The 12,828-nt window shown below is 52.6% G+C and overlaps 1 protein-coding gene across 4 annotated transcripts; it reads right to left on the reverse strand.

The window, feature by feature from the left end:
• Positions 1-2,773: 2,773 nt before the first annotated feature.
• Positions 2,774-11,678, reverse strand: TAL1 (TAL bHLH transcription factor 1, erythroid differentiation factor; the record flags this gene model as incomplete). 4 transcript variants are annotated; one of them, XM_079313332.1, is made up of 5 exons in its annotated part: positions 11,513-11,674; positions 10,139-10,187; positions 8,405-8,833; positions 7,484-7,575; positions 2,774-3,189 (listed from the first exon to the last, which is right to left on the reverse strand). In XM_079313332.1, the coding sequence occupies exons 2-5, from the start codon at positions 10,165-10,167 to the stop codon at positions 2,774-2,776; spliced, it is 966 nt and encodes a 321-aa protein (XP_079169458.1). In that variant the 5' UTR covers positions 10,168-10,187; positions 11,513-11,674. The 4 variants fall into 4 exon arrangements, with proteins under 4 accessions (XP_079169458.1, XP_079169460.1, XP_079169459.1 ...); XM_079313334.1 differs by having other exon boundaries at positions 10,038-10,187; positions 11,513-11,631; XM_079313333.1 differs by lacking the exon at positions 10,139-10,187 and having other exon boundaries at positions 11,513-11,671.
• Between the last annotated feature and the right edge of the window lie 1,150 nt (positions 11,679-12,828).

The following is a 12,828-nucleotide window of genomic DNA, read 5'->3' on the forward strand; positions in this document are numbered from 1 at the left end:
TATGAGTTTGGCTGGCTGGGAATGGGCCACCCTGGCTTCTTGACCCCACAATATTTAGGGATGAAATGGCAAGGTAATGATGGATTCAAGGGGTGAGGTGGGACAGAGGCAGACAGCGAGTGGAAGCTGCTTTGTAAAACTTTATTTAGAAATATTCTTGATATATTCATTATATATATATATTTATATATACACACACATTACAACAAATGTGTTTTCTAAATAGCACATCCACAGTGGGTTGAGACTCAGGGTACCAGGTCTGGTTACTTCATTTCTGCAGAAAAAATGCAGAAATCCAAGGGAGGGGCAGCAGAGAAAGGGATGGGGCTGAAAAAACCCAAATTCATAAGGCAGGAATTCACTCACACGGTACGACACTGCCCCAGAGCGCTGTTTCCAACAGGAATGGGGGTGATGGTCCACACAGCGAGAGATGAAGCAGGCAGGAGAGATGGGAGAGGAAATGTACCATTCAAATCACAATTAGAGTACAACTGTACATAGCCCGGGGTCCTGGGGCACTCCCTGCAGGACCGTGTGTGCCTGGGGGCGTTTGGGGGTGCTGACAAGGTTGTACCATTTTCCCAATTGTTCAGCTACCGAGAAGATATAGACACGAAGTAATGGATTTGTATGGAATGAGGGACTTCTGAGTATCGGTGAATTTTTTTTTTTTTTTTTTTCCAGCAATGGTTTAATAGCAAGGGTGTAAAACCCCCAGATACCCCACTCAGGGTTATTTGGGAACCAGGAGTGGCTTTACCTGTGTGACAGCACCCCCCTACCCCCCTGAGGGCCCCTGGCAGCTCCCCCTGCTTGCCTCTCCTACCCCTGGCACCAGTACCAGTCCAAATCTCTTCCTCAGCATCCCTTCCTCACCCGCCAGCACCTTCCCTGGCCCAGCCCTGCAGGTAACCCCCTCTAGCAAAAACCCCCATGCACAGGCAATCCAGACCAAGAATCTTCCTCCTTTTCCCCAATTTGAGATGGGTGCTTTCCAAAAATCTGGGGGCTATGCTGGAAATACTTGCATGAGCTAGGATCCCTTCCCAGGCAACTAATTCTGCCTGACATGCCAAGCCACATGCCAGACTCTTACCTAATATTTACAAAGAGGCATCAAAACCAGGCAGGGATAGAAAATGACAGGGCTCTGAATTAAGCCTGGATGGGCTTGCAGACACCCACTCAAATTCTCTGTGCTCCCTTGTACCTCAGCATCCTTGGGAAGGCACGAGTGTGGTGGGAGATGTCCCCACTCAGAAAGATTTATTCCCTTCCAAAGGAAGTTTGTGTGTGGGTTGGGGTTTTTTTTTTTCCTACTGTATCATGGTAGAGATTACTGTGCCTTGGCATCTCTGCAGAGGGAGAGGATGGGTTTGGGGCAATCACTCCATCAGGCCTCAGGAGATGGGCTGGTGGGAGGTGGGTCTGATGCAGCAGGGATGGCTCAGTGTGGTTCTCAGCTCCCAGCCACAGCAGCAGCCTCCTGCTCCCCTGTCCCCCTGCTTCCCAAATGTCCTCCTGGGGGGCAGCAGGATCAGAGCATCAGCTCAGTTTGGCAGCAGTGTGAGCACTCAGGAATGGAGGTTAATCCCACCCCTGTTTTCACTGCTTCCCCACAAGATTCAGAGAGGCTGTGGACTCCCACCAGCCTTGACAGGTGAGGACCTTCCTAACACCAGAATAAATCCAGCACTATTGTCCACACCGTGGGCATTGGCACAGCTGAACCACCATTTTCACACAATAAAACAAAAAAAAATTCAAAGCATACCATCAAAAAACCTTTTTATAACCCTATGTACACACACACTGTTGATACATCATTGACTCCTTTTGCCCTTTTTTTTGATTTTTTGGATTTAAAAATTCCCCAGTTCAAAGAGATAACTTCACTAGCAAATATTCTCTTCTCTTACCAACTCTAAAATTCATCTTTCTTGAGAGAAGCTCTGGCCCCACAGAAACCACTGGAAAAACTCTAGGAGACCACAGCAGGTTTGAAATTCAGCTGCTGAGTGTTACCAGCAGAAGGATGAGGGACTGGGAGGGTGGCAGAAAACACCTATGTACCTTTTCATTCAGTGGATACTGCATGACAGTGTTAAACAGAAGTAATCCCATGTCATAAATACAACAAGCCCAAAAAATCTGAAATAAGATAAAGGAGAAAGGAAGAAAGGGAAGGAGAAAAAAAAAAAAAAAAGAAAGAAAAGAAAGAAAAAAAAGAAAAAAGGAGAGAAAAAGAAATAATCTAAATCCATTTAATAGTTCTTTTGCTGAGGGTATTATTTCACCTCTTTAAAAAGATACAGTCAAAAGCTCTCGGACACCAGGAATGCGTGGCCCAGCTGCTGCTCAGAGCAGCTGGATGTGCCCCGGCTGCAGGGCGCTGCAGCCCTGGAGTGATGCAGCAGATTCCAGCACCGCCTGCAGCTGGAAAGCGCCGGCGGCCTCGGCGGGCGGACAAGAGGAGTTCCATGCCTCGCCCGGACCACTGTTTGAGAAGAGACCAAATGGTCTGAAAACCCTCTAAAGGCTGGAGAGGCGCCAGCCACTCTCCTTCCCCTCCTCAGAGTCCCATCCCGAGCAGTTCTGTACAACGAAGACGACTTGAGCGCTTCTCTTCTTCGTACGGTCACGTACCTAAGCCCCGAGCGTTCATCTGGGTGGGTTTGTCCTCAGCCCGGGCTGTGGGGAAGCAGAGTCGCCAGCCCAGCAGCAGCAGCAGCAGCAGCGCTGCAGAGCCGGGCCGGGCCCGGGGCCATCACCGCTGCGCCGTGCCCTCCACGGGCAGGATGGCGTGGTGCAGGCTCCGGGCGTGCTTCGCCTCCAGCTCCTGCTCCTCCGTGAAGCTGTCCGGGCTGCCCGCCCCGTCCAGAGAGCTGCCGCAGCTCGAGTTGGGAGACAGCATGTCCTGCAGCAGGTCTTCCTGCACTATCCCCGAGTCTTTGTTCGCTTTGCCCCTTTGGTTTCCCTCCTCCTCCTGGTCGTTGAGCAGCTTGGCCAGGAAGTTGATGTATTTCATGGCCAGGCGCAGGATCTCGTTCTTGCTGAGTTTCTTGTCGGGCGGGTGGGTGGGGATGAGCTTGCGCAGCTCCGCGAAGGCCCCGTTGACGTTCTGCTGCCTCCACCTCTCCCGGCTGTTGGTGAAAATGCGACGGACCACCTTGGTGTGGGGACCTGCAATTCCAACCACGCAGTTAGGAGCTGGGCTCGACAGGCCAGGTATTGCTTTGCTGAGCAGGTCACCACTAACTGACTCGTTTGAGTGAGGTTTAATCAGCAGGGCAGTGAAACAAGAGTTTCCAGCTAGGTGGAAGCTGACCCCACAGGCTGAGAAAGCCCATGAACAGAAAAAACTCTTCAACAGAAAGTTCAACCCAGTGGAAGGGAAAAATGGAGTTGCATATCTTTGGATGTCTCCTCAGATATATAAAATTACCTCTCCAAGGAAGAAGGCTTGGGTCATGATATGTGTGAAGAAGGCTGTTGTAATTTTAGGGTAACTCATCAACAAGGGTAACTCAGCAACAGTGGTCCTATTAAAAGTTTATCTCACTAGATGGCTTTATTTTCTATCCCAAAAATACTCTAAAGGACACACCATTGGGAAGGGAAGAAATTAGCTCGAGCAGAGCCTTTGACAGCTCTGAGATCCAGAGCTCTTCCCTGCTGAGAGAGACCCCAGGATTGCCACCAGCCCTCTGAATTAAATGGGGTGGTGGGATTTGTCCCATAGCAATGAGGACAGGTAGGAAGTGACTCACACTGACCCACAGAGTGAAGGCAGTGTCCTGCTGGAAGGGTCATCACAGGAACAGTTTCACAGCTGACCTGAGGGCTGCCTGCTCTCTCTCCTCCTCATCACTGCCAAAGGGCAAAAACTCTCTCTGACACTAATTGGAGAAGAGACTCCAAATTGCTAGAGGTGTCCATTTGACATGTTATCTCCAATTACACCTTGCAATTTTACTGTTTCTGAGAGGGGATGCTACATAGGATGAAGGTACGAAACACGCCAATTCTCCTTTCAGCACATCAGGGCAGCTCCTGGTGTACATGAGAAAAGCTTTGTCTCTGTGCTAGAAGAGACCCAAAAGCACATCTACTAAAAAGTACTGTTCTGCAGGAGCAGCAGTGCTGTTAATCAAGATTGCAGGTCCTGGGGTCCATGGAAACCAGCTCACATGAGGGAACATTACCATAATATGCTTTTATTATTACATCCTTCCCATCATCTCCTCCAGGAGACATCAACAATGGAAGGTCACATCAATCTCATGAAAATCTGGAAGAATGACCAGGGTAGAAATTCCCATGGGATAAGAAACATCACATACAATGAAAATCATCACAGTGTGGGAAGCAGACTTGCAGGTAGCACATTGGTGAGATTTACCCCAAAGGACTGTAGAATTCCCATTTCCCCCATTTCTCCCCTGTATTCCCCACTCTGAGACTCCTGCCTAACTTCTCCTCCTGGTCTTGGTGAGCAGTGTAAGTCATGGTTCTGACATGAGTGGAACCATGAGTTCTGACTCAGTGGAACCAGCACCCCAGGGCACCTTTAAACACCTTTATTCTTTTCTAGAAAAACTCTTGGCTGCCTTGGCTGTGGCACAGGAGCCAAACTGGTGTGTCCTTTTGTAAGTACCCCAGTCAGGCTGTGCCTCAGCAAATCCCATCTTGCACAACAGAAGTGGAATCCCCTGTTCCAGCTGATCAGATACCATCAGGCTCTCCTCCTTCAGGGGAAGCTGAGTCCCCTCAGGCCAGCACACCACACAGAACACCCTGCACTGCCACACAGCTCACTCCTCCTCAGTGTGCTCAGAGCTGGGAGTCCCCTAAAAGCACAAACAGCCTCTGGCACAAGCTGGGGGGTGTAGAAATGACAAGCACCTCTCTGACCTCTAAGATTCCAGTGTGATGCTTTAATAAAGACAATATTCACCCCCAAACAGCACCTACTGCCCTTTGTGTGAATTAATGTACAAGAACTCAAGCAAAGGGAAGGTTTCTTGTCCCTGATGTGCAAGTCTGCTATGCCACAGGACATGGACAGGGACCAAAAGGACCTCAGCAGCACTGCTAATTAAACAGTGAAGCATGTGTTACATCCTACTAAAATACGACATTTCTTACACTTTACTGCTCTTTCCAGACAATATAATGCAACTGGTCTTGAATCCAGAGAGAGATGGAGCTTAAGAGCTATTTACTCCCAAAAGAGTATGAGAAATAACCCCATCTTAGACACTGTTCATTTAAAAAAAAATCCTCAAGAGACTTTCAGTCTTCAAACATGTGTCTCTGCTCACTGAAAGTTGATGGCTATAAGGAATCTATTCATAAATTGGTCAAAAATCAGAAAAAAAATAAAAAATAGACCTGTTCATTTTCATCCAGGGGCACACAAATCAAGCTTCAGTATATAAAACAAATTCTGACACCACTCAAATTCTTGATTCCTTCACCAACTGAATTAAACATATCTTTTAAAAAGAGATCAGGCTTCGACCAAAACATGTCAAGCAATGGAGGAAATTAAAATGCCCCATAGCTGTATTATAATAGAAAATCTATTTCTCATAAAAATACTTGCTTCATAATTAATTCAAGCAATCAGATGAGAATGTTTGCCTAGATTTTGTTCTAATGGATTGACTGATGTTTTTTGAAATTGTAATTAGAAATATGAGGAAAATTAATAAAAATATGATCTTCCAAAGTTCCAGGATATACTTTTTTAGAGATACTTTTTTGCATTTTTATCTTCACTTCTAGCTATTTTTAAAGATATTAAATGGAACAAAACTTCCATGAAATAGATAAAGAGCTGCTTCTAAAACCCCACCACTTATTCTCTCACAGAAAAAATACAAACATAAAGTGTGTGACGAGGCTTTCCTGCCCTTCTGTGTCCCCAAGGGCTGAGGACCCTCGAAAGTGATGCTCCTGTGTACCATGAATGCCACCCAGCAGGTGACATTCAGAGCCATAAGCAAAGTCCCTCAGACCACATAGATGCCTCAGCATTGAGATTTACACCCCTACAAATTGTTCCTGTTTAGACAACATAATCTGATACCCTTTCCCTCACCAAAAAAACATACTGAGTCCAATCTTGGAAATTCACATGAACCAGAACCTGCAAGGTTGGGCCCAATATGTACACCTGCCTTAAGTCACATGTTCAAAAACTTGGTTACAACCAAGTATTTCTGTAATCCTTAACAAATTATTTAAAAGCAAGTCCAAAGCTTTAACCAGACATTGAGATTGGATGGACTTTCTCCCATAACCACTAAGCCTCGGAGTGAAAACCCAGACAAAAAGCCTTTCTTGTGCCAGGGCTGTAACATCCCCTGTCCCACAGGGCTGCAGTCTGAAAGGACCAGGAGGGCAGACAGTGGGGAGGGAAGAACTGATTAATACAGATAGTACACTGAGCCTGTCATTTTGGGATGCACTATTTTAGACTGATGAAGGTTATGATTTGATCTCAGATTAGCTGGGTAGAAGGAAAGGGACAGCTAGCTGGCAAGGAGGAAAATTAATTGTCCAGCAATTGAAATACAGTTTTCTCTAAAGAGAAAACACATTTCAGTGACTCTCATGTGTACAGGCTATTCACTCCAGAGACAAACAGCCCAGCCTTCCACGTGGAAATTGCTCTTGCAAGTGTCCCTTGGCGTGGGCAGCATCCCGTGGGCAAATACCCCTTTGCAAACACCCCACAGCCCAAGCCTGCTGCCAGGAGCAGGCAGCAGATCCTGCCCTGCCCTCTCCCCGCCTTCCATTCTCCAAAACCATCCTGCAGCTCCAACAGGGATGCCTGAACCTGGGATCTCTGCTCGAACAACAGAACGCCACCTTCCACATCTCCTCCCCGGCTCTGCCAGGGATATTTCTCCAGGGCAGACGGGAGCAGTGTGTGGATGTACACCGAATTAAGGGACCCGCCACGACCCCACCGCGCCGCTGCCGACCTCAGCACAGGGTTAGCTCTTTGCCGCCAGGCAGTTTAAATGGACGTTATCCTTTCTGCCCAAGGCTGTGCTCTGCAGTGAGAACGCCTCCCGGCTGAAATGGTTTATAGATGCGACATCTCACTGCAATGGCCCCGATCTACATTTCAACAAAGACTTACACTGATTGTCTTATTTCGGATTTAATCTCTAAGCAATTTGCAGAATAGGAGTGTAATTAGCCACGGGCTGAACTGCATCGCTGGGTGTGGGTGAAGGCAAACTCACCAAGCACACTGCTGGGACCGCTGTAGGCTCTGCTTACCGGAGAGCCACCCTGACTCCCTGGGCATCCTACTCGCGTTTTGGGGTTTGGGGTTTAGTCCTTTTGTTATTTGGGGGTTCAGTCCCAGAGCGTGGCATCGTGCAGGAACTTTCCCGCCTGGGAAGATGGAAGACACCCCCCACCCACAAAAGGCGGCGCAAATGCGAAATTCTCTCACCGTCGGTGATCTCCATCTCGTATGGAGAGGGTCTCCGCTTCACCCGGTTGCTGCCGTACATGGAGAAGGAGTCCGGTTCGCCGAAAAACCCGCTGCAAAGAAAGGCAGACGGGCCGTGAGGACACACCGACACCCCCCCCGGCCCTGCCCGTGAGGGGGGCTGCGTCCGGGGCCGGCGGGAAGCGGAGCCGCTCCGTGACCTCGCAGCGAGCTCACGGCTCACGAAGCCGAGCCGAGGTCGTGCGGTGACACCACACGCGGCCAGCCGGGGACACGCAGCAAGAGACGCCAGCCCTGCCTGGGCAGGGGCATGTGAGCGGCGTGAGGAGTCCAGACTTGCGGTTTAGGGCAAAATCCCCCCGTTCCCGCGACTCCGTGCTCCCCGCAGACGGGCACGCACGTCTCCCCGGGCCGGTCCGCAGCGCAGCTTTCCCGGTAGGCGAGACGGGTCCGTCCCGCACAACCCCCGGGCTGCCTCAGCCCCTGTCACAGCCCCTGCTGTCCCCTTCTCTAATTTGGGACTCGTCGGAGAGCCGAGAGAGCCCGGGGAGCTCGGAAGAGCTGTACCGGTTCTCGTTCGTTTATTGTCGGATCCCTTCGCTCTGCACAGGACTTTACCACCGCAAATATTGCTCCTTCGAGGAACGAGTTTATCGTTTCTTTTTTGACTTCCCCCCCTTTTCCCTTTCTCTCTTTGCAAAGTTGCGTGCAAAAACCTGCGATGATGAAGCAACGAGCCCCGCGCAGAGGAGGGGATGCTGCTGCTTCTGCCCCTGAATCTGCCACCGCGCGGGACAGCCCTGGGGAAGCTGCTCCGGGACGGGACGGGACGGGACGGGACGGGACGGGACGGGACGGGACGAGACGGGACGGGATGGGACAGGACGGGATGGGACAGGATGGGGTAGGGGATACACGGACCTGTTGATGGTGGCCAGCGGCTGGCCCAGGTTGTAGAGCATGGCCCTGCCGGGGGGCTGCAGCGGGAGCGCGGGGGGGCTCAGCTGCACCATGCGGGCCTCGCAGGCGGCCTCGGCGGCGCGGCACGGCTCGGCTCCCGGCGCTCTCTGCATCGCCTCCCCCGCCGCCTCACGGCTTTTTATGTCCAGGGAGCCCCCCCGGCGCACCAGCTCGATGACGGGCACAGGGGCGGCGGGGGGCCCGGGGGAGGGCCGGCCCGCCTCCTTGGCCGCCCCGTTGAGCAGCAGCTGGGGGTCCGCCGGCGCCTCCATGCCCCCGCGGCTGCTCTCGGGCTCGCTCGTGCTCTCCGCTTCCGAGTCGTGCCGCCGGGCGGGGCGGGCATCGCGGGGGTCACTGGGGGGCGGCGGGGCGGGCGGCCTGTCCATCGTCCTGCGGAGAGAGGAGCGGTCAGGGGGCCCCGCATGGGGACCCGGGGGGCTGCACCCCTCGGGGGGGCTCCGTCCCGACGGGGGGGCAGCGTCGGGGCTCAGACCTCGTCGGTGAGAAACGGGGCAGTTCCTGATCACCCCAAATAATTTAGAGTTTGCTGACGGCACCGGGGTGGGTCTGTGAGTCCACCCCGCCGAGCCGTGCGGTGCTGTGACGTCACGGGGCGCCCCGGCCCTGTCGTAACGTCACGGATCCTGGCGGAGCGGCCCTTTGACGTCACGCAGCGCCCCTGTCCCGCACGGTGGGGACAGGCCGGAGCCCCCGCCGCGGTCCCGGAGCCCCGCGGGGATTCAATCGGCACCGTCGGGGCGGCGGAGCAGCGAGGGGCTCGGCCAGCGCCCTCAGCGCCGCCGAGGCTGCGGTTGCATTGTGCGGCCGAAACACGGCGGAGGCTTAGCGCACATCCCGCTTTCCTGGGGTATTTCTCCCCGTTTTGGGGTCCCCGGAGGTGTTTGCTACCCTGCGGAGCCAGCCCTGTCGCGGCCAGGCCCGCCTGTAGCGGCCTTAGCCTTACGGGCGGCTCCTTCCCCTCGTATGATTTTTTTATTGTTATTTATAAGCTATCGAAATATACCTGAAACCACTTTTTGGGGGAGAGGGGGTTAAGCCAGCCCCTAACGGAGTCAATCCCCCCGCGCATTCGCTACCGCAGGAAGGAGGAAGGGGCCCCCCGGCCGCGGCCGCACACGGCATTGTCCCCCTTCTCCCACAGATAAATGCTGTCGCGATAGGGCACCTCGCGACGAGTTCAGGCTGCCATATCGCGATTATTTCTAAGCTTTATCTCCCACATAAACCATTGTTCGTTTTCGGATTTTTTTTTTTTTGGTTAATTGATTATTCTTTTCTATATAAATAAGGAGCTTGACGGAGCAGAGAGCTGCCACCCATCCTCCTCGTTCTTTTGCCTCAGGTAATTTTTTATTTCGTTTCTGTTACGCTGAATCGCTAGAAAAACAACAACAACAACATTTTGGGGGGGGGGCATATCTCACTATATCGCTGGAAAATAAAAAAAAAAAAATACAACCACCCAACCTCAAGAACAAGTTCTCTGCCTTCCCTCCGGCCCCCTTCCCGCCAGTCCTCTAGTAAGAAAAATCTAATTGCCTATTCCGATATTGCATAGGAAGAGATTACTCACATGTGTCATATTTAAGTAGGGACACCGCAAGTCTCTCCTGTTTCAACAAAAGCGCTCTCAGTGTCAGGCTGAATTTACTCCTCCCACCTCAAGGTACTTACGACTTTACAGAGAGGAAGGACACCCGCATCGGGATAAAACTGCTAAATCCTGGGAGGAAGAGAAGGGGGGGAGAAAAAAAAAAAAAAAAAAGAAAAAAAAAGGAGAGGGTGGATCTCGTGGGTCCGGATTGCCAGAGATCAGTGAAGGGAAAAAGCTGCAGGGGAGAGGGAAGGAGGGGACAGCACCCCGGGGAGGCCCCTGTGACAGGGGACAGCGGCCACCCCCGGGTCCCCCCCCCCGCCGCCGGGAGCCGCCGCTTCGCACACGGGGCGACAACGAGCGACGGCCATGGCCTGGCGTGGAAAAGAAAATAAAGGCAGAAAAAAAAAAAAAAAAAAAAAAAAAGGCGTGAAAAAAGCGCCCTATATTTGGGGCGAATTGGGCGGTTTTTTGGACACATTGCAAGCCCGGTCTTCCCGGGAGGAAATCACAGACGGGGCCGGACACGGGGTTGTTTTTGTCCCGATGGGCTCGCACGAAGCGGCGACGGCGGCGGCGTTTCTCCCACGTCTGGCTGGAAAATTTAATTCCTAAAGGGGCAAATTAAATTCCTCAAGGGGCCGGTTACGGGCCGAGGAACCGCGACAGCGGCACCGGGCCGGCGGCGGAGCGAGCCCGCTCCTCGCCGCCCAGCGACAGGAAGGTGAGGCCGGTTCACCCCGCCAAAGAAATCACGAAAAACTAGGTTTTCCCCTTCGTGAAAAAAGAATAATCCCGATGGTGTCTGTTCCCGTATTTGTTAAAAACGAAATACGCAAAACCGCAAAGATATCAGCAGAATTTTGCCTTGAATTGGGGTGGTTTCGTTTAGAAAAAAAATGGAGGGGGGGCATTAAATCCCCGCCCGCTGGTTTCTGCTCCGCAAAATCCTTTTGTTTTCCAGCAGCCGATCGGCAGGAAATTTCCAAGGCAAAAGCGCACCTTTCCCGCCGGCCCTTTTCAGGGAAATCGCCCCAAAGCAGAGGGGCGGCAGGGAGCGGGATATCGGGGACCCCTCTCGGGGAGAGGCGCTCCGGTTCTGGCTGTCGGCAGGGCCGTGCCCTGGTGTTTGTCCCTGGGGGAGCGGGGCCGGCGGGGGCTTCGTCCCAGCGCCCCACAGCCCGTCCCAGCCGCAGCCCGAGGGTCCGGGCGGTGGGGGTGCCGCACCCCACAATTTCAAAGGGGAAGGTGTATTCTCCTCCTCACCGACCCCGCATCAAAGAATAAAAAAGGTTAAAACCCAACCGCGGAAAAGATTTTGTGTTTCTTCCCCTGTCTCTCATGTGGGGCAGAAGCCCCCCAAAGCTCAATCGCTTCCCTCCGGAGCCCCCCAAAACCACATCCCGCCGTCCCCAGTGCCCAGGCTTCTGCAGAGCCGATTCCTCTTTACTCACCATTTGCTTTTCATTGGGAAAAGTGAGTGGAGCCATTTTGTGGCCTACGCATCGCGGCTATATTTGTAGTAAGTGTTGGGTGGCTTCAGCTGGGTAGGCTCTAATTCCACATCACGTCCAGTTTCCTATTTAGTATGGAGAGCGGAACACTACTGCAATGTGGCCGAGAGAGATAAAACCCCAGCAGTGGCCCGCCTGCCCTGATAAGCTTCTAAACCCATTATTTATGAAATGATTCATTATTATTTGGCAATTTTATCGAAGGAAAGCGGAAAATTATTGCAGGGATATGCATAGGAATAACTCCGGAATGCATGCCTTCTAGCTTTTTATGTGTGTGTGCTTAGATGCTCTTAAAAAGACACTAAAAAAAAAAAAAAAAAGTAATAAAAAATTGCACCGTGGCTGCTTGCATCTGAATAGCGATTCTTTATTTTAGTCCTCTTGGAGGTTATTATGCCTCTTTTTTTTTTTTTTTTTTTTCTTTTTTCTTTTTTTAATTTTTTTTTAATTTTTTTTTTTTTTTGTTATTATTAAATATGGAACACCTACTCCGTTCTTAATTAAATTTAATGAGCCAAAATAAATTGTTGGAGATGTTGAGAGAGGGGGAAAGGGTGTGGGCTGCTTTGGGACAAGAGGAGGTAAATAAATCACATCGAAAGGAGATATTTTGGAGAAAAGCAGCCCCATCCCCAGCCTTCCTCCCCCCACACTGTGTATTTTTGCTGAAGGGCTAAATTGGGGCGAACTCCCGGTCTCGTCTCCCGTTCTGGGCCGGGAGGAGGCCGAGCATCCCTGCCGAGCTGGGGGATGCTGGAGACTGTGAACGGAGCAGGTACCGAGCCGGCACCTCTCGCCCTCGTGTAATTTGGAATGTGAGCGGCGGACCCTGGAGGAGAGGGGCTTGGGAAAGGGACTAAAGGGCCCTGGCTCGCCCCATAGCAGTGCGGGGCAGCCAGCGGGGCTGGAGCTCGGCACCCGCTGCGCGCCCCATCGGGACAGGGGCTCAGCCAGGCTGGGCGGAGCGGGACCCCCGGCCCGGCCAGAGCCCCCTGCCCCCGGGGCAGCTCATAGATCCCCGGCCCGGCCAGAGCCCCCTGCCCCCGGGGCAGCTCATAGATCCCCGACCTGGCCGGAGCCCCCTGCCCCCGGGGCAGCTCATAGATCCCCGGCCTGGCCGGAGCCCCCTGCCCCCGGGGCAGCTCATAGATCCCCGGCCTGGCCGGAGCCCCCTGCCCCCGGGGCAGATCGTGGAGACGGCAGCAGGCGGTGCGGGGATCACGGTGCCCTGCACGGGGATCGTATAGAGATGG

Source organism: Erithacus rubecula, assembly GCF_903797595.1.
Source record: "Erithacus rubecula genome assembly, chromosome: 10".
Taxonomy (NCBI): Eukaryota; Metazoa; Chordata; class Aves; order Passeriformes; family Muscicapidae; genus Erithacus; species Erithacus rubecula.